Here is a 21,133-nt window from a genome sequence, read left to right on the forward strand (position 1 = left end):
CAGTAAACCATACTATCATGCTGAATACTTTAAGTTCGTTTGGTGTCAGAGGTGAAGCATTCAAGTGGTTTGAATCCTATCTTTCTTCCCATTCACAGATTGTATGTATAAATGGCTGTCAATCAGCTGCTTCACCTCTGACCCATGGTGTACCGCAGGGCTCTGTGGGTGGACCGACCCTTTTCTCAATTTATCTGATTAGATTGCGGCAAGTGATGCTCTGTCACGGAATTGACTACCATATTTACGCTGACGACATTCAACTTCTGATTTCTTTTGATTCAACTCAGCAAGCAGCTGATTTTACCTGGGAAGTAGGCATAAAGTTATACACAACTTATTTGCCCCTCTGTATCCAAACGTTGGTACCTAAAACTTATTTGGCATTGAGTGGCATGGGTAGAGCATGGACAAATAAAAAAAATTTCATCTGGATTGTACATGTTCAGGGACCTTTTCCACACCTTTTCCAAACGTGATTTGAACATGTTGACAGTTCGACTGTTCACAACTTCATCTGGTAGATTGTTCCATTGTGTGACAACTCTCTGAGAGAATACACCTTGTCTCAGCTTTGAATGAACCTGATTCTTCTGAATTTTCAAATTGTGTCCACGTGTTCTCTCTGATCTAGTTTTTTCAAGATATTAATCAGATTTTAAAGAGATATTCGACCGTGCGCAAAATTAGGTAACGCGCGAATTAAGGTCACACCACCATAAATTGACCAACGAAATGTCAAAGCTGTTTTGTCCGGGGTTCGGAATAGTCCACTATTTTGCAGTTTTCAATGGCAAATGCGCACCAACAAACATGGGTAGCACGGGTCTTGCGACATACATGTACAGCTGAGCAAGGGCTCAGCTGTATGTCGCACGGATGGTTACTGCATGTACATTGTGCATGTGTCCATCTGTGCGACATACTTGCTGAGCAAGGTATTAATTCCTCCAGATCTATGTATTTTTGGGGCACATAAACATTCATGATCTATTTTGCTTCTTTGCAGTATACATATTTCATGCATAAATATCGTCGCGCGCTAGCAAAAATCCATGAAATTCATCATGCAAGCCTATATGGCTTCAGTATTTATGCATTTCTTCCATTCTGTACGGGGAGCCGAACCCCACCAAATTCATTATTATGTTTAAAAAGAAAACAACAATTTCATTAAAATGTACATTAGGTCTTTGTATACATTTTGGCTAATTTCTTTATACCCTGAAAAGACCTGAATCCACTTGTTTGGTCTCCAAAAAGTGAGAATTTATGAGGTATGCCTACATTGCTTTGCACTGTTTGCAGGTTCAGTGAATGATTTATTTAAAACAGACCACAGCTCAATCGGAGTTCCCTGTTTTTGTTTTTTTTGGTAAATAATTTACATTTGTGCTGGCGTAATATTTAAGGCATCATCTCAGCGCAGTTTCTCATAAAAATTTTTGGTATATGGTTGTTCATACAAGTTTTTCAGTGTGTGTACCCTACCAAATTTATACCCCCTTGGAAATACACTGTTGGGATACTGATAGCCTTGCAGAATTACAGTCATTTCCTGATGCTATGGCTGGTAATACTACACATGTATTTCTATGCTTTAGATATTTTGAATTGTCTTATTCTTGTACGAGTGTAGGAGTGTGTCATACCATGGAGCTACCAACACAGATGGAGATCCATCTTCCAATTCCTCTGTTAATTGTTTCAGGCCTGATTGTTTATTATCGCTTCCCTTAATAGGTGAAGAAATGAGATCTGACATCAATCGGCGAGCCGCCAGGCGAAAGTCAGAACCTGCTTACGTAACGCGATAAGCCCACTCGTAAAATCTGAGGTCAGAGATTCTTTGAAGGTCCCTTCGATGCACCGCCGTAACTGAAAATATGAATTTGAGTCCCAATTGTTTTACAATCCAGCGATTCCTTTGCTTTTCATGTTCTTAGGTGCATAGGAACAGCGTCTCATTTTACATGTACTTTGAAAAAGATTGCTCCATTATTCAAATTTACAACCAGAAAATAAAATTATTTTATCAGTCAAGTTTTATGCACTGTGCATGGATCAGTCAGCATTAAGCACTTGTGTAGTTCGGGAAGAGTTCATGTAAAAAGATTTTCCTTCATTCTACATGTGTGGGAAGTGTGTATAGTGGTGGCGTCCAGGCGCGCCGGAACACTTTCAGTTTTTTTTGGGGGGGCAAAATCCCGAAGGGGGCACAATATTTTTTACCTTAAATAATTTATCAGTTTTCTACTTTTGGGGGGCACATTGGGGGGGCAAAATCTTGTTTTGCCCCCCCCCCCCCCCGCTTCCGGCGCCCTTGGTGGCGTCCGACTCTGAATAAACATTTTTGAATTTTTCATGATGCGAAGTCATTCTTCATTTGCATTCAAGGATCACCAGATCTGATTCATCCATCCAATCATCTATCATTTATCTTGAATGTGGGGCTTGCAGGCGGCAGTGTGGTGAGTTTATTTATCAATGCTTGAAATCATGCACTACAGCCAGATGTACATTACAATCCATAGTGCTTGTATCTACCCATGTGCACATTAATGCTTTTTTGCAAGTTGTGTGGAAGTTTAATTCATTTGAACAGCTTTGTTGCACTCATATCACCTCCTTTCTACACCCTCTGTCATTTCCATATATATACTGTCTGTATTATTTTGCTTTGGTGCTGTGTTATGCTAATTTCTATTAAAGGGATGGTCCAGGCTGAAATATTTATATCTAAATAAATAGAGTAAAACTCACAGAGCAAAATGCTGAAAATCTCTTCAAAATCGGATAACAAATAACAAAGTTATTGAATTTTAAAGTTTATCAATATTTTGTGAAAACAGTTATATGCATATCATCATGAATGTTCATTAGGTGGGCTGATGATGTCATATCCCCACTTTCCTTTTTCTTATGTAACATGAAATCATAAATGTTTCATTTTTTCATACATTTGTAAATGATGTGTCTCCATTATGATGAAATAAGTTGTTGCAATAAATAACTAATGCACTTTTATAATCAGTTTGTCAATCCAATTGTATTAGTTCGTGGTAGCAAAATTTTGAATAAACCTAATTTCATATACCGGTAATAAAATACAAAAGAACAAGTGGGGATATGACATCATCAGCCCACCTTATGAATATTCATAAAGACACGCCTAGAACTGTTTCACCAGAAAATTCACTTCTTTAAAATTCAATAACTTTGTTATTTGTTATCCGATTTTGATCAAATTTCCAGCATTTTGCTCTGAATTTTACGCTATTTATTGAGATATACATGTACATGTACATGTAAATATCTCCAGCCTGGACCATCCCTTTAATGAGGATCATAAATCGGCGGTGTTCATGTAGATGGCGGTTCATGATGGTGTGCCTTAGCAGTTGAATGCAATTAGAGCTGTAGAGGTTTATTTCCAATTGGTCTAATGCCAATTTGTCTCATTTCCAACTTGTCTACTTCCAATTGCCATTTCGTCTATAAACCATTTTGTCTATTTTTTGGATAAGTGTTAATTGGGTGAAATGAATGAAAAGAAAATGGGTATTAGACCAACTGGTTATTTATTAGACAAAATGTTCATAGATGAACTGGCAATTAGACAAAGTAATTATTGGACCAAATGGCTAATGAACCAAATGGTTGGTTTTAAACGAAATGTTGATGGACAGAATGGCATTAGACTACATGAAGGTAGACCATGTGATGAGTAGACGAACTGGCAATATAGACGAATCAGCAGTTTACTGCTGTAGAGCCCTATAGAGTTGGACCAATTTGCTATCAGTGAGTTGTACATTACGCAATTTCCTTTGAATTCTCGCTACCCCAAATAGCGATTTCGCCGAGATCCGGGAAAAATCCCTGTAACGCGCATTGCATTATGGGATAGCTTTTCGGTATTACAACTTCCTGTTCGGAAGTCCAATGCACTGTTTTGCCATTCAGATCAACAGTGCCGTCAGCCACAACAACACAACGTCGCTTTCGCTCGGAAAGTTCGTGATCACAACCCTCTCTTTCACGATACAGTTTAATGGCCTTTTCTGCTAAAGTCACTAATTCTGCCCGACGCTTTCCATTGCACGGTATTCCTCTGTCAGTTAAGATTTTTTAAAGTTCCGAAACTGATTTTTTATCCATTTTGTGGTCGACGAAAAATTGAACGGAATGAATGCTGTAGTGTATATATTTAGCGTCTAGTCGAATACGATCGTGATGTCAGGCCGGTCGCTAAATGCAAAATTTTAAGATATTCATTTTTGTTTAATTTTTTTATAACCAAATAAAAACATGAAAAAAAATTATTTTCACGTAAAATATATTTTTTATTTTTATTTATAATTCAAATGGAATCAAAACTGACCAAATTAAATAAAAAGTATTATAATCTGAACATATTACGCTGATTGGCATTGATTTCAGCGTGGTGGAATCAGTATTGCGAACCTCGCGCGAGCATGACTCTGAACCGGAAGTGGTGATGACGACCCGACGGAGTGAAAATTATCTCGTCTCGCGCATTATGAGATTTTTGTTCCTATTTGGGGTAGCGAGAATTGTGTTTAACTTTGTCTATAAACAATGCAATATATGTACATGCTACCCATTGAAAACAATTGGCTATAATCTCTGTAATAAAAGGACTCTGGTTGCATCTTCATGTAACCTCGAGGGAGAACCGCCCTGAACCACCATCTAAACTGGTCATGATCACCCCTTTAGAGGGCTTCAGGCTTGCCTAACAAATTTCTGCATTGTATGTATCAACACTTCTTGCTCATCGCAAAGAGGTAATTATGAGATTATGTATGTACGTGCACATGTACAGTATGCTCCGGGGGGGGGGGGGGGCACTTACATTGACGAGTGGATACCATGCACGACCAAAAAAACATGTAAAAAGGATGTCTTTTTCAAGATAGGGCCCGTTACGTACAGTGTAGGTAAGGTAATAAGGGTGTCATAAACACTAAAATAATGAAAAATGGGTATCCATTTTCGATAGGAAAGCTATGTGTTTAGGGACAAATTTGCGAGGGTATAACAAATCAAGACTAAAATTGTTATAAAGGATGTACTTTTTGCCCCAAGAGTCAACACTACATGTATACGTAATTAGAGTACGATTTGCGCGAGTAGGGCTGTACTAAACCCAATGATGTAGGTAAAGGTAAATCGACGACCGACGTCTGTGACATAACAATTGAAATATCGCTGTACTTGTTTAGGGGTTCAATTCAGGGAATACTTGCCAAAAGTATTGTTTTGTTTCCAATACTTGTTAAGGTAGGGTTTCACACGCCAATACTTGTTTAAGGGGTGCATTTTCAGAATATGGAAAATATGTGTTTAGGGTGTTTTTTGAGACCCCATGGTTGCCCATAGTATCCACTCGTCAATGGAAGTGCCCCCCCCCCCCCCGAGTATGCTATGGTGGATCCAGCTAGGATCAACACAATACATACAGGACCAGTACCATTTCATGAGCCTATTGTTTGTTCACAATGGGTCATTGTAGGCCCGTCAAAAGTATTGCATCTACTGTATAAAAATAGCTGGATCTGCCACTGGGTACATGTACATGTGCACATAATGTACTAGATGGTGTTTCAAAAAGTTTTTATGACTTTATTTTTATGCATGAGTTGTGACCTGTTGTGTTAATAATATATTTTTCCTTTCTGGGATGGAATTGCTCCTTTACAAAATTTTGACCAACTATTAGTTTTGCATTGAGAAGTTTGTTAAATAGTGGTCTGCAATCTACAAAGATTGGATTAGTTGAAAAATGATGATTGTGAATCTAATTTGGCCTTTAGAACAGTTGACAGTCATGCATTATTGTCATGCCTAATTTTGTGAAAAGCTTCGTTTATTTTTACTTTTTACTAGTTTTTTTTCTAAATTCTGTTTTCTTTGTTGGTGTTGCTTAAAGGTCAAGTCCACCCCAGAAAAATGTTGATTTGAATAAGAGAAAAATCAAACTATCAAAATGCTGAAAATTTCATCAAAATCGGATGTAAAATAAGAAAGTTATGACACAAAACACTGATATGCACAACTCAGTGACATGCAATGATGATGTCCCTCACTATTTCTTTTGTTTTTGTTTGAATTACAATATTTCAGCTTGACTGTATACCTGTACCATATAGTATCAACCAATGCTAATTCCACATGTTCAGGGAGGAATTAATCTTTGTCTCACTTGACAATGAGGAGAAGATCAGAATATTTCATATTTCATATAATAAAAAAAAAAGAAATAGTGAGTGGATGAGATCAGTCTCCTCATTTTCATACCGACCAGGATGTGCATATATTACTGTTTTGTGAAATTAGGCGAAATTTTAAAATGTAATTTCCATACATGTATTACTTTCTACATCCGATTTTGATGGAATTGTCAGTGTTATGCTTGTTGGATATTTCTCTTTTTATTCAAATCAACTTTTTGTTTGGGTGGACTTGTCCTTTAATGTATTTTGATAAAATTTTCTTATTCTGGTACATGAAATTGTATTTAAAATTTTCTTGTTTTTTTATCCATGGGAAGTTCAGTATTTTCAAGCCAGTATTCAAATGCGAAAATTCTGTTCCTTCCAATAGCCGTTTACATGTAAATGTATTTTTAATATTTGATAAAAGGATTAATTTGGTTATATTAAGATTGTAAATGAATAATGAACAGATCTTAAGGTAAATAACAAGACTTTGAATGTTCGAAAACGATATCTTGTAAAATTTTGCCCTTTTTAATTGTATCTCAGGACTGGTGAAAATTATGAAAACTTTGTGTGATTTTGCTTTTAAAAGATTTTTTTTCTTCTTCAAAGTTTGTACATTTATTGTATGGGTGATGCATGCTAAAACTTTGTTATACATCCTGTGCTGTCCGCTTGAGTACGCGTACTATAGACTATACATGCTATAAACCTGGTGGGTGTTTCATAAAAGCCATTTGTAAGTTACGAATGATGGTCAGTTGGATCCAGTGCTGCAAAGTATTTTTTTTTCTTTTTTACTAAGCAGGAATAAGAAATTAATTGTTGCCTCATCAAAATGCCATATTTTTTACTCTGAATTTACTCCTACAGTACATACATGTACTACTTGTGTATATTGTTGTCACGCTAATAGACCAGTTCGTAGTTATACATGGACAATTTTTGGTCAAATGACCTTTCATTTATTTCATTAAGATGGGCAGATTTCAAAGCAAGATATTACGTAAGCATGCCTTACATAGCAGGATGAAGAAATTGAATAGACCAGGTGACTAGAATAGCACATCAGTTAACAATCTATGAAGGTATTTGTTGCATTTCTACTTTGAATGCATATATAGCATGTTGTACAATGTACTTGGCAAACTGTGAAATACCAGTCGTTCTGGACGCATTGTTGTATTTTTAGGGATGTAAATGAAAAAAACAACTAAAAAGAATATATGAATAATCGAGACATCTAAGTTGGTGCTTATCTCATTAAATTTTAAACCACCATGTCACTTTAGTACAAATGACCTTCCTCTGATCATGCGCAGAATCTTCAGATCATGCGCAGAGTGGAACTACGAACTGGCTTATTGGTTGTGTGCATAGTACTGTTACATAACCTGAATGGCCAAGAAGCCTGGGAAACTTACATGTACACTATCAATTTTATATGTATATGTCAGCAAAATTACTGCACACCATTTTTCATTCCTACATGAACATTATATTTCATTTAATCTTGTCTTGCACTTTGAACCTTTTCTGTTTCATACCACAATATAATCATGAACATGTTATTAATTAACGTAAACTATAAAAGACGACTATCTAATTAGGGTATAGGGTTCAACGAGTTGCAAAATACAAGTTGATGAATAACCAATCGATGTTATGTTGTAAGTGTCCAATTTTGTAAAATACAATAATCTACCTTTCAGGAATGACATACCTGGAATTTCAAAGTGAGACAGAAATGAAGGATATTCGTTTTATCTATTCAAATTTCAATTTTTTTACTTCATTTTTAATTGCTCGTAAAATTCCACAATAAAGAGAAAACAAAGTTCTGCCATATCAAAGCAAGAGAGCCCCCCCTAAAAGCAATTGGATTGAAGAGGTACAGCAAGAAATAGTAAATCTTGTGATTAGCTGACACTCATATAAAAAAAGATCCCCTTCATCTCCAAAGTGAAACAACATACTTGTAATACAAAGTTTTGTGAAAAACATACACGAATGTTAAATTCTTTCAGTTCCGGAATTATCCCCTTGCCTCTTGTAAACCCCCCCCCACAGGCCCAAAGTATGAATCTGCCCCTGTCTCCTTATTAAAATCTATCCCTGAAATACATGTATACTGTACATGTAGGTGACAGATCCTGAAGCTACATACACTGTACATGTACATGTAGTCCAGGAAGACCCAATTCCTGACAAAGGCTAATTAGTGAAGTTACGTAGCACATGTACCGGAATGCATTGCTTACGAGAATTCCGAGAAAAGTAGTATCAGTTTCATTCAAACCCGGTTTCATTTTCACTTTTCTTCTAAAATTAAGACATTTATAGAGACTACATATCTCTGAGGACTGATTATATTTTATGTTGACTTTGGACACATTAATTATCATTTGGCAGTAAGCAGTTTGAAGTGCAATGTACTGCTGGCCGAGATAATAATGAACTAGCACAAAGGTGGAATTTTGATCCATTTGTCTCTATCAAAACTCCATTTGTGGGAAGCATGATGGTGATGATGTAGAATCAGATAATAAAATGCAACATGTAATGTTTCTACAGTGCAAGCTCTGCTATTATCATGCAATGATGTGCAAAGACATTGTACATGTAGGCACTCTCTTTTCATTTCCCGGCTGGGTTCGCAAAATGTATTTTAAAAAGCATTTTGAATTGATTCTGAAACATATAATTGAAAACAAATTAGAGACTTTTCAATAGAACAGCATTTTTCTTTTATCATAACCCTACAAAACCCACGTGGAGATCAACCCTTGCTTGAGCCAGTGACAGTTGAACATTTATGCATTTTAATACATATATACATGTTAGACGCTCATCCTTCCTTAGAAAAATTTGGTTAAAGTTTCACACATGTATATTTCCTATTAAATCTCAAAATTTTTGTGAATTTTTTGTTGATTTGCATTCACCATTAAATACTAATTCTTGATTCTTCCTTAGATAACTCTTTATGCTACATGCTTTTATTGTTTCAAATGTGTATTGAATTTTGCTTTTATGTCCTACAAGTTGATTGAGAAGTATTGTTGATTTGTATTCACCATATCACAACGCTCATTATTCCTTTGAATTTTATTTATTTTTATACTCTTTATTCATGAAGCTACTTTTTTCAAATTGATATTTGCAGTTAATTTGCTAATGCCCTGCAAGCTGAATGAATAAGTCACCAGATCTTGAAGAGAGGAGGGGGGACGAAGAAGATACCACTCCTGACCCTCAAACTTTTCTACTTTCACAACCAGAGCAAGCCAGCCCATCTAGCACTTCAGGTAAATGTTTACTTGCTTTGTATACAGGTGTTCATGTACAGTATGTACATTTTTGTACATATTTCATTTGTTGTGATTGTCAGGGCAGGGAAATAAGTTTATTTTGTGGAGGGTTATTTTTTTTCCTTTTTAATGTTGGAGCAATTTAGCAATGGAAAGGGGGAAGGGGGCTATTTCTTTCATTTCAGTGGCTATTTTTGGCCCAACAATATTTGGTAAACTGAAGCATCATTATTCCTCTCTACAATGTATGTAGGGTATTTTACTTAAAAACTTTTGTTGCAGATTTTGGGCAACTCTAGAAAATATACATGTAGTTGAATTAAAGTACTCTCTTTGGGGTAGTTTGGGAGGGGGGGGGGCTATTGAATTTGGCTATTGAAAGGAAAATCACCTGTCGCTCTCTCATTATTTCCTACGCTAGTTATTTAAAGGAAGTAAATTCACAGCCTTCTGTAAATTAAGTAGATAAAAAACAGCAATGAATGTATTGGTATTGACTCAGAGAGGCACCATGAGAGATTGAGAGGCATGCAAATATAATTTATCAATTGATTTCCTGGTACCCATTTGGTCAGGACCACTGAACATTAAAAAAGGAAAGGCCAAATGTACATGTAGATTATCGCTAGACTGGGATTTACCTCTTATTCCATTGAGTATCAATATAAGTTTAATAACAAAAAACACTGTGTGTACATGCGATTGTGCACTATATTTTCTTGGAGTTGTACTAAACCACTATTAATCTCTGGCTCACATTTTTATAATCAACAAAACACCTGGCCTGATCAATTTTTACACTAATAATTTGCAAATTGAATAATTTATTACGTCATAACTGAAATTTGACTACATTGTGACCACCTTGTATTCCAGATGGCAATGCAAACGATAGGTCAACACGTGTTCTTGTTAATATGCCATGAATAGTTATCGATTGAATACCAGATACCGTATGCAAAACATACTGGTGTGATTATTGTGACGTACAAGCTCATGATTAATTCTGTCGTGGGTTGCTGATAAATACCATGTGGAAGTGGGTCAACACCTGTACATAGAATGCCTGTTGATTTAGCATTCAGTGGGAAGGGGATTCTTTACTGTGTCTGTGTATTCCTTGAACTGTCTCATTCCCAAATTAATCCAATAGCAATATTAATTCTGACCATCAGTCTATTATTGTTCCCCATTTTTTAGTCTGTACTTGTCCCCAGCGATGTCATGAAGTTGTTAGCCCCCCTTTTCATAGTGAACTTCAAATAATTATTTTTTAATTCTTGCAGACCTGTGCATGATCAAGATTAGTCCCTCGTATATGTTCATAAACATGGATCTACAGTATTTTTTAATACTCTGCCTGTGCTGTAGGCTAGATACATGTACGATTATGAATCATTTTGGCTTTTGCTTTGAATAGTAGAATCTATTAAATCAATTTGTGAAGCCAGGCGGAACTTTAAAAGTACCTAAGTGAACACACCTCCTGGTCATTCGGTCAGTCAGGAAGTTGGCAGATTTTGGACAACACAAGTGCATACTGCATGTGTTCTGTACACATGTACATGTAGGTGTGGGTTCATTAAATTAGCCATTGATTGCATTGTGCTAAAATGTACATGTAGCTTTAATACTGGCTGGTGTTTCCCCATGAAGTACATGTATGTATTTTACTTATATCTTTTTTCTTTCATCTAGAGCTGTGTAAAAATGGAAGATGTGTACATTGTATTATCAAGCGTTTTCCAAGAATTACATGTATATAGGGATAATTCTGTATACACTGTAGGCCTACATGTATGTGTACTTGTGGTACAATGGTCTATCAACAGGAAAAACCACCCCTGTTAAACTAAAAAAGCTGTTTTAATTAATTCATTTGTTGGTAGGGTTTGGAGACGAATAAAAAGGAAGAAAAAAAAAAACACCAGCCCCAATTTTTGCAAGCCCAGGTTTCATATTCTGGCTTTATTCTTGTATCATATTACATGTGGGTAGAGTAGACAGGTGCTTCAAGAAGATACATCACCCCTATTCTAGAAGAATTACCAAAACTGAAAAGATATTTTAATTCCTTCATTGTGTTTAACTTTAAATGTTACATTTTAGGTAAAGTACGAAGGCGCATCAAGAAGAAACGCCAGCCCCGATCTTCGCAAACCCAGGGATCCGACTCGGACTCCATGGATGAGGATCCTGAGGTAGGGTCTAACCAACCCTTGAGGGACGACCAAGAACCAAGGGATCCGTCCACTATCACTGTCGAGGAAGTCACTGAAGTTGAGGAAACTTCGACCCTCAGGTCAAGCGATGGAGAAAAAGAGGTAAGAAGAAGGTCTGGCTTTGTTTCATAATGTATGGTAATAATCCAAGATTTGAATTTGGCTTCTTCCCCACTTTGGGAAGAATGGTGCCTATGTGTAGGTCATCATTAAAATAATATTGAGACTTTAGAAGTAGTCACTGGTCTTTTTGTTAAGCTGTTTTATCCATACAAACTCCACCTGTTCTTACTTAACACACCCTATGAAGTATGAACACAGACATACAGCTGGGATGACTGAAAAAGTGCTTTCAAGCTGGAAGATTGCCATTTTTTTTTTTTGTAGTTGATCTTGCAGTTTTGAGGAAGATGAGGGGAGGAGATATTACATTCAATGAAGTTTGTTAATCTAAGCCTGCTGGATAGTGATGTTGTCTACATTCAACACTCGGCATGAAGGAGTGCATTTTGTGGTGGGGTTCACTATCTTGAGCACAACTGTACGTGTTCAAGAATGCCCCCACTTTATGCAAAACAACTGAAACCGTCTGGCCAACAATAATGTAGTCAGAATGAATGAATTATTGACTTCCCTTTCACAGCTGTCATCAAGGTATCAAGTCTTGCCTGTGCCAACTGGCCTTGAGTGATATAACAACACTCAAGACAGTACTCGTAATATGAATACAGCAGTCAATAGTGAAAATATTGAATCCCAATGCAGTATTAAGATTATTCATTATATTTGTTCAGACTAGAGTGCATGATAATGATTACCTTAGTCAGCTTTCTGAGTTCGCCCTTCATATTATTTGTTCTGTGTTTGATTTTCGTTCTGTTTTGTTTTGCTATAGGCCTATTTCTTTTCCTGATAAAGAAAAAAAGAGCAGCTACACATGGAAATATACACTTTTGAAACTTTGACTGAACTGTCCATAAATTCTATATCTAAAATATTTATTGAAGGATGATCATATTCCTGTCAGAAGCCAGTTTCCTAATCCTGGCTTGTCTGCACCCTTCGAGAGGATCCTATTTCTAATAAGGGATTTCTTTTTCAGGCATACATTTACGTGGTAACATGTATGTTATGGATGCGTGTCTGCCACAAAATTTCCATTTTTGTCATATGATACTGCTGTGCTTTGTGGCTGATTCCTGAAGAAAGTGAAATGGCATCTTTGCTTTATCTCATACGTATCTGTATCACCAAAAGGTCAAACGATGATTTATGATTAAAACATTCATGAGATCTTTTATATCGATCTGTATTCTCTAAATTTGCGAGGTCCCCGTGCTCCTTCAATTAATTTCATTCTTATGCCTGTTATTGCTCATTAATTATGCTTTCCTTCCTATATTTTTGTTTCTGTTCATGAATTTGATAGTAATTCATGTTTTTTCCAGTTTATTTCTGTAAATAATTATGTCATCTTCTCTCTAATAAGTGAGTGATTTATTAAGTGTATGAAAGCAGCAAGCTGATCAGCTGACTCACTATTTTATCAAGAATGTGATTGTAATCTACCTACATGTATGCTTGTACATGTACATGTAGGTTTCAAGATAGATTTCATTCCAACTTTCTTCCACTCCACAGGTGAAGGAGCCCGAGGTCGAACCTCAGCCGGCCGGAGGGAGCGACAGTGAGTACGACTTCGCTTTGCTGAAGCAGCAGGCCGACGAGCTGGCTCACAAGTTTGTCCAGAAGGTGAAGGACGTTACGTGGAAGGTCACCCATCATAATTTCCTACCAGATTGGCTGAAGGACAACGATTACCTTCACTACCACCACCGCCCTCCTCTACCGTCGTTCAGGACGTGCTTTAAGTCAATCTTTAGAATTCACACAGAGACGGGCAACATATGGACACATCTTCTAGGTGAGCTTTGAGACCAAAGACCACATTCAGTCATTCATCTGATGAATGTCTTGTTCATTTTCACAAATTGACTAAAATCATTATTATGCTGCATTATTGTAGAGAGCTTTGATAGTTTTTTGTTGCAGTATCTGTGTCAAGTACTGTGGATGTGTGAACAAAAATGTATGAATTTAGGCAAGCATGATCCACTTTTGTGAAATTCTCAGTAGATATTGGGGGTATTGGTAAATGATTTTTAATAAGAATATAATAATTTAATAAGTATAATTATGTAACATTTCGATTTAAAGCTTCGTAATTAACTTTTTCAACTGTATAGAAAGTCAAAGGTATTTCAGCTAACTTTATTCTGGGTTATAACTAGAATGGATGCATATTATCACAATTATTTGTTTATTTTTCTTCTGTTCAAACAGGTTGTATAGCTTTTATTATCATAGCCATCTACTTTTTGGTACAGTCCATCATGTCAAGGGATGACTGGCAGGAGATTGTGGCATACATGATGTTTTTCTTGGGCGCCATTTTGTGTCTCGGATTCTCCTGCCTCTTTCATACATGTTACTGCCATTCTTGTGAAGCCTCCAAAATATTCAGCAAGTAAGTCATAGTTTATTTTTATATTCATGTAATTGTTAATTAATTGATTACTTTTTTTATTTGTTTGTTTGTTTGTTGGTTTGTTCATTCATTCATTCATTCATTATTAATTTATTAATTAAGTAATTAGTTAATTAATTTCTTTATTTGTTTATTTATTTATTTATTCATTTATTCATTCATATATTTATTTATTTACTCACTGTACTTATACTCTTATCCATTCATTCATTATTATTCTATTTTTCAGAATAGCAATTTTTTGTTTTTACATGTAGCAATATTATGATTCTTGAATGAGATAATTAGATTTCTCAATGTGAAAATGGGAATATGATAGACCAAGAAGCATTCTCTCCTGAAAAGAGATTAAAAGCCTATTGTATGAAAACTCTCTATTATTAGTTCTGTGGAAAAGGGAACAAAGTAAAGATTATAACTGAATGGATGCCTATACAGTAATTGTGCCATTAGGCAGACTTATTAGCTCACCAATTGGATGTATCCTGTTCTTTATGTTTCCAACATGTAAACATTGTACACTGCAAGTGTCAATGGAATCATCTATTGTGTGTTTTTTTTTTTTTTTTGGGGGGGGCATTTATAGCCATGAGGGTTGCCTCTTGTACATTCAATTGAAACACATGCTCTAGAATGACAGGTACTTTTATATGCGCGATGTCTAATTGATTAAAGAAATTAGTCCCTTATTAAAGGTCATGTTAAGGAGACCTGCAAATCCAAAGTTTAGATACATTCGCCTCTGCTTCATAACCTGTTATTAAATTGGTTTGTTATTCATTAAATCTTCATTAGAATTCTTCATTAGTAAGATTTGGTTAGAGTTTAATCCTCCCCCCCTCTCCTTCATTAGTCTTTGAAGTCACTGAATGTGTACTGAGGTCCGATATAGGGAGAGTTATTAAATTCACCTAAAAGTGAAAGTTGAATCCCACATGCAACTTGCTGAAATCAAGTTGTGTTTGAACTTTGGAACTGTATTAGTGTTTGATTGCAACTGTTTGCAATGGGCCCCAGAACATGTGTGTTGTACATGTACAAACTGTGTGGAAGGTGACCTTCACAGTTTAAACCGATATACATAGCTGTGCCATAAATAAACAAAGTCTCATATCTGATAATAGGTGAAATATTGTTAAGAAAAAACACCTATACAGCAAATTAAATACAGGAACAACACATGAACAATATTGCTATCATAATAACAGTAGTCAATAAATAGGATACATGTCGATGTAATTTTCTCCACTAATATGGCATAGTAGATTAAATTTTCAAGATATTGATAGTTTTTGTCTCACCTGCATTGCAGAGTGAGACTATAGGCGCCGCTTTTCCGACGGCGGCGTCAACACCAAATCTTAACCGAAGGTTAAGTTTTTGAAATGACAACATAACTTAGAAAGTATATGGACCTAGTTCATGAAACTTGGCCATAAGGTTTATCAAGTATTACTGAACATCCTGCCTGAGTTTCATGTCACATGACCAAGGTCAAAGGTCATTTAGGGTCAATGAACTTAGACCATGTTGGGGAATCAACATCAAAATCTTAACCTAAGGTTAAGTTTTTGAAATGTCATAACTTAGAAAATATATGGACCTAGTTCTTGAAACTTGGACATAAGGTTAATCAAGTATCACTGAACATCCTGCACGAGTTTCACGTCACATGACCAGTCACCAAGGTCAAAGGTCATTTAGGGTCAATGAACTTTGGCTGAATTGGGGGTATCTGTTGAATTACCATCATAACTTTGAAAGTTTATGGATCTGATTCATGAAACTTGGACATAATAGTAATCAAGTATTACTGAACATCCTGTGCAAGTGTCAGGTCACATGATTAAGGTCAAAGGTCATTTAGGGTCAATGAACTTTGGCCAAATTGGGGGTATTTGTTGAATTACCATCATAACTTCGAAATTATATTGGTCTAGTTCATAAAACTTGGACATAAGAGTAATCAAGTATCACTGAACATCCTGTGTGCATTTCAGGTCACATGACCAAGGTCAAAGGCAGACAATGGCCATAATGGGGGTATCTGTTGAATTACCATCATATCTATGTAAGTGTATTGGTCTAGTTCATAAAACGTGTACATAAGAGTAACCAAGTATCACTGAACATCTTGTGCAAGTTATAGTAGTTTTCAAAGTCAGCACTGCTGCTATATTGAATCACGTGATGCAGGTGAGACCGCCAGAGGCATTCCACTTGTTATTATGAGTAGACTGCTTTTTATACATGTATTCAATTGCTCATCTGAATGTGTGATTAATCAAATAATGGTTACCTTGCCATTCAATGATAACTTCCATTGAATCCTTGGAATTGATTGGCCTCTATTGAACAGTTGACAAGGTAATTACCATTGGGTGGCAAAGTCACCATAATACATGTAGAGTAACTTTAATAGTTCGGTGTGTGTTATCCCAGACACGGCAATAATAGACAAAGAACAAAGAACATGTACGTGTAGCAAGGTGATTTGTGAACAGGTTTACTCATAGTTTTTTTTTATATTCTGCATTCTCTCTTATCCTCAATCCCTGATCTACATGTATCTATCTATCTAATCTATCTGTCTCTCTTTTTTCGTCTTCTCATGCTTTATTCCTTTCTTTCTTTCTAACTCTACCTCTGCCTTCTCTTCTCTTCTCTGTTTTCTTTTCATTGATTGTTACAGACTAGACTACTCTGGCATCACATTCCTGATAGTTGGATCCTTTGTGCCTTGGCTCTACTTTGGTTTTTACTGTGAGAACATCACCCGTTACGTCTACTTGGCCCTTATACTGGTCCTTGGTGCTCTCTGTCTCTTTGTAGCTCTAAGGGACACCTTCAGTCTACCAAAGTACCGTCCCCTCAGGGCAGGTAGGTTCTTAATCCATTACTGTGTGGTTTTTCCTGTGAGAACATCACCTATTACCAGCTCTCAGAGGTACCTTCAGTCTACCAAAGTACCGTCCCCTCAGGGCAGGTGGGTTCTTAATCCATTTCTGTGTGGTTTTTACTGTGAGAACATCACCCGTTATGTCTACTTGGCCCTTAAAATGTGCCTGGGTGCCGTTTGCCTTTTTGTAGCTCTGAGGAACACTGTCAGTCTACCAAAGTACTGTCCCCTCAGGGCAGGTGGGTTCTTAATCCATTACTGTGTGGTTTTTCTGGTGAGAACATCACCTGTTACCTCATAGTGGTCCTTGGTGCTCTCTGCCTCTTTGTAACTCTCAGAGGTCCCTTCAGTCTACCAAAGTATCGTCCACTTGGGACAGGTGGGTTCTTAAGCCATGTCCTCAGAATTTGATTCATTCCTAGGTACATATTTCTATCATCTTGTTTGCTGATTGTCATTGTTCAGGGAATAATTTTGCTTTACCAAATTTAACTAGCATTTTTGGTCATAATAGAAAATTCCTCAACTACATGTACGTTTTGTACAGTCCTAAGTGAAAATATGGTACACAAAAGACTTTTTGTGCAGCAGTCTTTAAAAGATGTTGAGCAAATTGTGATGCGATACCAGAAAAATTATTCCCTGTTGTTATACATCTCCAACTTGAATTGTTTTGGATTCTTCCTCCCTCTGTGCAGGTCTATACGTTGCTTTAGGCCTCAGCGGTGTGATACCAGCCATTCATTACGTGAGCATCAACAGCTTCCTGACGGCCATCCAGGGGGGTGGACTCGGCTGGATGATACTCATGGCATGCCTCTACATCTCAGGAGCATTACTCTATGCTATTCGCATCCCAGAACGTTTTTTCCCTGGAAAGTGTGACATTTGGGTGAGTCGGATGCTCAGGGCCCTTTAACATATACATGTAGCTATTAAAGCGATCAAGATATCAACTAATTGAGACCTACATGTATGCCTAATAGAACTTTTGCAATGATCTATGGAAATATATGCACATTGGATATTGTAAATATTGTGGTCCCACATGTTGACTTTCATGTGGGTATACCGAGTGTGAAATTAACTGAAAATGATCAGTATTCAAGAAAGAAGGGAATATTCTTCATTTTCTAAATAGTTTCCAACTTGGAAAGTAGATGGGTATTTCACGGGTGTAAAAATCTTTCAAAATAAAAGTAATGACTGAGGCCTAATTTTCATTAAATGATATTATAATTGACAGGATAACCTTTACATGTATCTTTCTCTCTCTCTCTCTCTCTCATCTGCAATTCTTTGTCACAGTTTCAGAGTCATCAGATATTCCATGTCCTAGTTCTAGCAGCTGCCTTTGTCCACTACCACGGTATCAACACAATGGCTGCGTACAGGGAGCAGATCGGAGAGTGTAATGCTGGCGACCTTTACACTGACACAGCAACCACTGTTGAAAACTGAACCCAAAACTGAAACATCCTTTTTAATCACTGTCTTGAAGTTCTTCAACTTATAGAGACAAGATCAGTATTCTCCCCATGTATGGGGATTTGCTCATCGCAAGTATCTTGGGAAATTTACCTTGGGGGAAATTGTGCATTTTTGCCATCGTGGACTGTATATTTTTATTGCAGTAATAAAGTGATGTATTTCTTGTCTTGGATCTCAGGCTAAGCTCATTCATTTCTTCATTAGGTGTGACGGGGAAACTTCTCAGCATTCTATAGTACTTATACAACTTGGAGAAGAAAGCGAGTCGTAGTGTGTGCTTAATACCGCTGCACGACATGACAAAAGTTGCAAAGTATTGTGACATTCAAATTTTGATGTTAGATGATGTCTGGTCCATGAGATTAGATATTTTTAATATGGAGGTTTTGCTTTGTTTTAAACCAGAAATCTGCCTTGAAATGCTTTTTATAATTGAGGTATTAATGTCATGGAAACCAAATATTTTTTCCATTTCGCAAATCCAAACCACCAAAGACCAAGGAAAACTGGGCCCTATATTTTCTTACCAGAATTATCCATTCAGATGTAGTCAATACCTTCTGGTATATGTTGGAATTTTAGTGACTAAACTGTGAAAAAATGTAAAATTAATGTTTGCACATGTACATTACATCATGTGATGAGGGGGGGGGATATCGGTTTTGTTTGGTTTGCTTTTTTATACCTTTGTTTTGTTATATCAATTCTCTGATTATTTTTGAATAATTTTGCCTTGTATTCATCGCATTGTTATATTATGGACAGCATGTTCCTAGCAATGAGTCAAATTGACTCTTCCCCCTATGCAAGGCCGAACTGTGCATATAAGTAATGATATATTGAAAAATGAACTGTGCTACCAGATGGGTTTTTTTTGTTTGAGGGGGAATTCAGTCATCAGAAACATAAAATTTATGAACAGTAGCTGCTCAGACTTTTAGATTCAACTGAAGTTCCAAATTACCTGTCTTGTAGTGAGGTGGAGCAGAAAAGGGTGAATGTATGTACTTCCTACATGTAAATGCCTAAATTGAACAAGAAGTGATGATGTGTGAAAGTGGGGCGTTAACCCTAAACAGGCCGGGGGGTTGAATCAACCCCCCCCCTCAACATTTTCTGCGATCATCTGCCGCGCGAAATTTTTTGACCGCGCCACCCACAGAGTTTATACTTTTAAGTCTTGCGCATCTTTTGAGACAAAATTTACGACGCCCGGGTACGCAGTTCCGAAATTACGCAACATTTTGTAAACTGTGCATGTCAGACCAAAAATTGTGCCAAAACGTGATTTTGTGTACAAAGTCAATGCAAATTGAGTTTTTTTATCTTATTCATAAAGATATGATTATTTTTACTTTAAACAGCTGAAATCAATTTGATTTTAGCATAATTATGCTTCAAAAAGGTTGTGCAATAAATCTGGTGAAAAAAACAAAGAAAAACAAAAGGTTGAAAAACAAAGAAATACATGAGAAATTCATAAAACAATAAAATACATAAGAAATTGATTTCCAAACCAAAGTTTTTTTCAATTGCGATTGTTAAGAATGCTTCAAAGAATATTTTTACCAAAAATAAGCATTCTAGGAGCTTTATTTAGTGAATTAGAGCAAAAAGTATGATTTATGCATAAATTAGCATAATTAATTCATATAAAATAAAATCTCATTATTTTGGAAAATTTTACCATACAGCCTTGTAGATTACATCGCACACTACCAGCGTGCAATTTTTTGCGGCGCTCGCGCGATCGGCGGCCGAGATCTTAGGAAGGGTTGAATCAACCCCCAGCCACAGAACAGCCAAAAAAGCCCGGCCTAGTTAGGGTTAAAGCTTAAATTCCTGTCCACGTCGTGTTACAAATGTCTGTATTTGCTATGCACACAGGTCATGTCCTTGCTGCAAAATGGATGCATGAGGCATAATGTCAATTCGGAAAGACCTACATAAAGACCTACTTTCACTGTGGTATTCTAGATCTATTATGATCTGTGGATGTATTTTCATTTATGATATATAAGTTCTTTTAAAATATACTTTGTGTTATTTTGTCCATTGGTTTGCAGTTTTGCAAAATTTGAATGAATTCATTTGCATTTTAGTTGTAACATTTATACTTATTTTGAAAATTGTTTTTGAAATTTGCTTATATATAATTTATGTAGTTTATATGATAATTAGTAATTATGAGACAATTTTATACCTTTTAATTCCAATGAAAGACTTAAAGTATGTTATCTATTTTCAATTTGATACAAAAAAAATAGTTGAACTCTAAATTTCAACATGAGTTTGATGAATAACTTGAATTTATGTGTATGTAAAGTAGTATTTACTTTTATTCCTTTATTTCTGAAATTACCTTTCATTTTACAGTGCACATGTATAGAGTTTGGGTATACTCGGCATTTAGTTCA

The 21,133-nt window shown here is 36.2% G+C and overlaps 1 protein-coding gene across 3 annotated transcripts; it reads left to right on the forward strand.

The window, feature by feature from the left end:
* The first annotated feature begins 2,374 nt into the window (after positions 1 to 2,374).
* On the forward strand, positions 2,375 to 20,674 carry LOC129262319 (adiponectin receptor protein-like). Of its 3 annotated transcripts, none has more exons than XM_064099953.1 (8): positions 2,375 to 2,471; positions 9,412 to 9,553; positions 11,666 to 11,880; positions 13,420 to 13,702; positions 14,122 to 14,305; positions 17,019 to 17,206; positions 17,924 to 18,117; positions 18,534 to 20,674. In XM_064099953.1, the coding sequence occupies exons 2-8, from the start codon at positions 9,439 to 9,441 to the stop codon at positions 18,684 to 18,686; spliced, it is 1,332 nt and encodes a 443-aa protein (XP_063956023.1). In that variant the 5' UTR covers positions 2,375 to 2,471; positions 9,412 to 9,438; the 3' UTR covers positions 18,687 to 20,674. The 3 variants fall into 3 exon arrangements, with proteins under 3 accessions (XP_063956023.1, XP_063956024.1, XP_063956025.1); XM_064099954.1 differs by having other exon boundaries at positions 2,392 to 2,471; positions 17,019 to 17,312; XM_064099955.1 differs by lacking the exons at positions 2,375 to 2,471; positions 9,412 to 9,553 and adding an exon at positions 11,056 to 11,217.
* Positions 20,675 to 21,133: the final 459 nt, after the last annotated feature.

This window comes from Lytechinus pictus, chromosome 5, assembly GCF_037042905.1.
Source record: "Lytechinus pictus isolate F3 Inbred chromosome 5, Lp3.0, whole genome shotgun sequence".
Lineage (NCBI taxonomy): Eukaryota > Metazoa > Echinodermata > Echinoidea > Temnopleuroida > Toxopneustidae > Lytechinus > Lytechinus pictus.

Excerpts from the sequence above, each read along its gene's own strand:
- LOC129262319 (XM_064099953.1), top strand. The coding sequence starts at position 9,439 with ATGAATAAGTCACCAGATCTTGAAGAGAGGAGGGGGGACGAAGAAGAT. Across the intron at positions 14,306-17,018 it reads GCCTCCAAAATATTCAGCAA|ACTAGACTACTCTGGCATCA; the intron begins GTAAGTCATAGT and ends TGATTGTTACAG. Across the intron at positions 17,207-17,923 it reads GTACCGTCCCCTCAGGGCAG|GTCTATACGTTGCTTTAGGC; the intron begins GTAGGTTCTTAA and ends CCCTCTGTGCAG.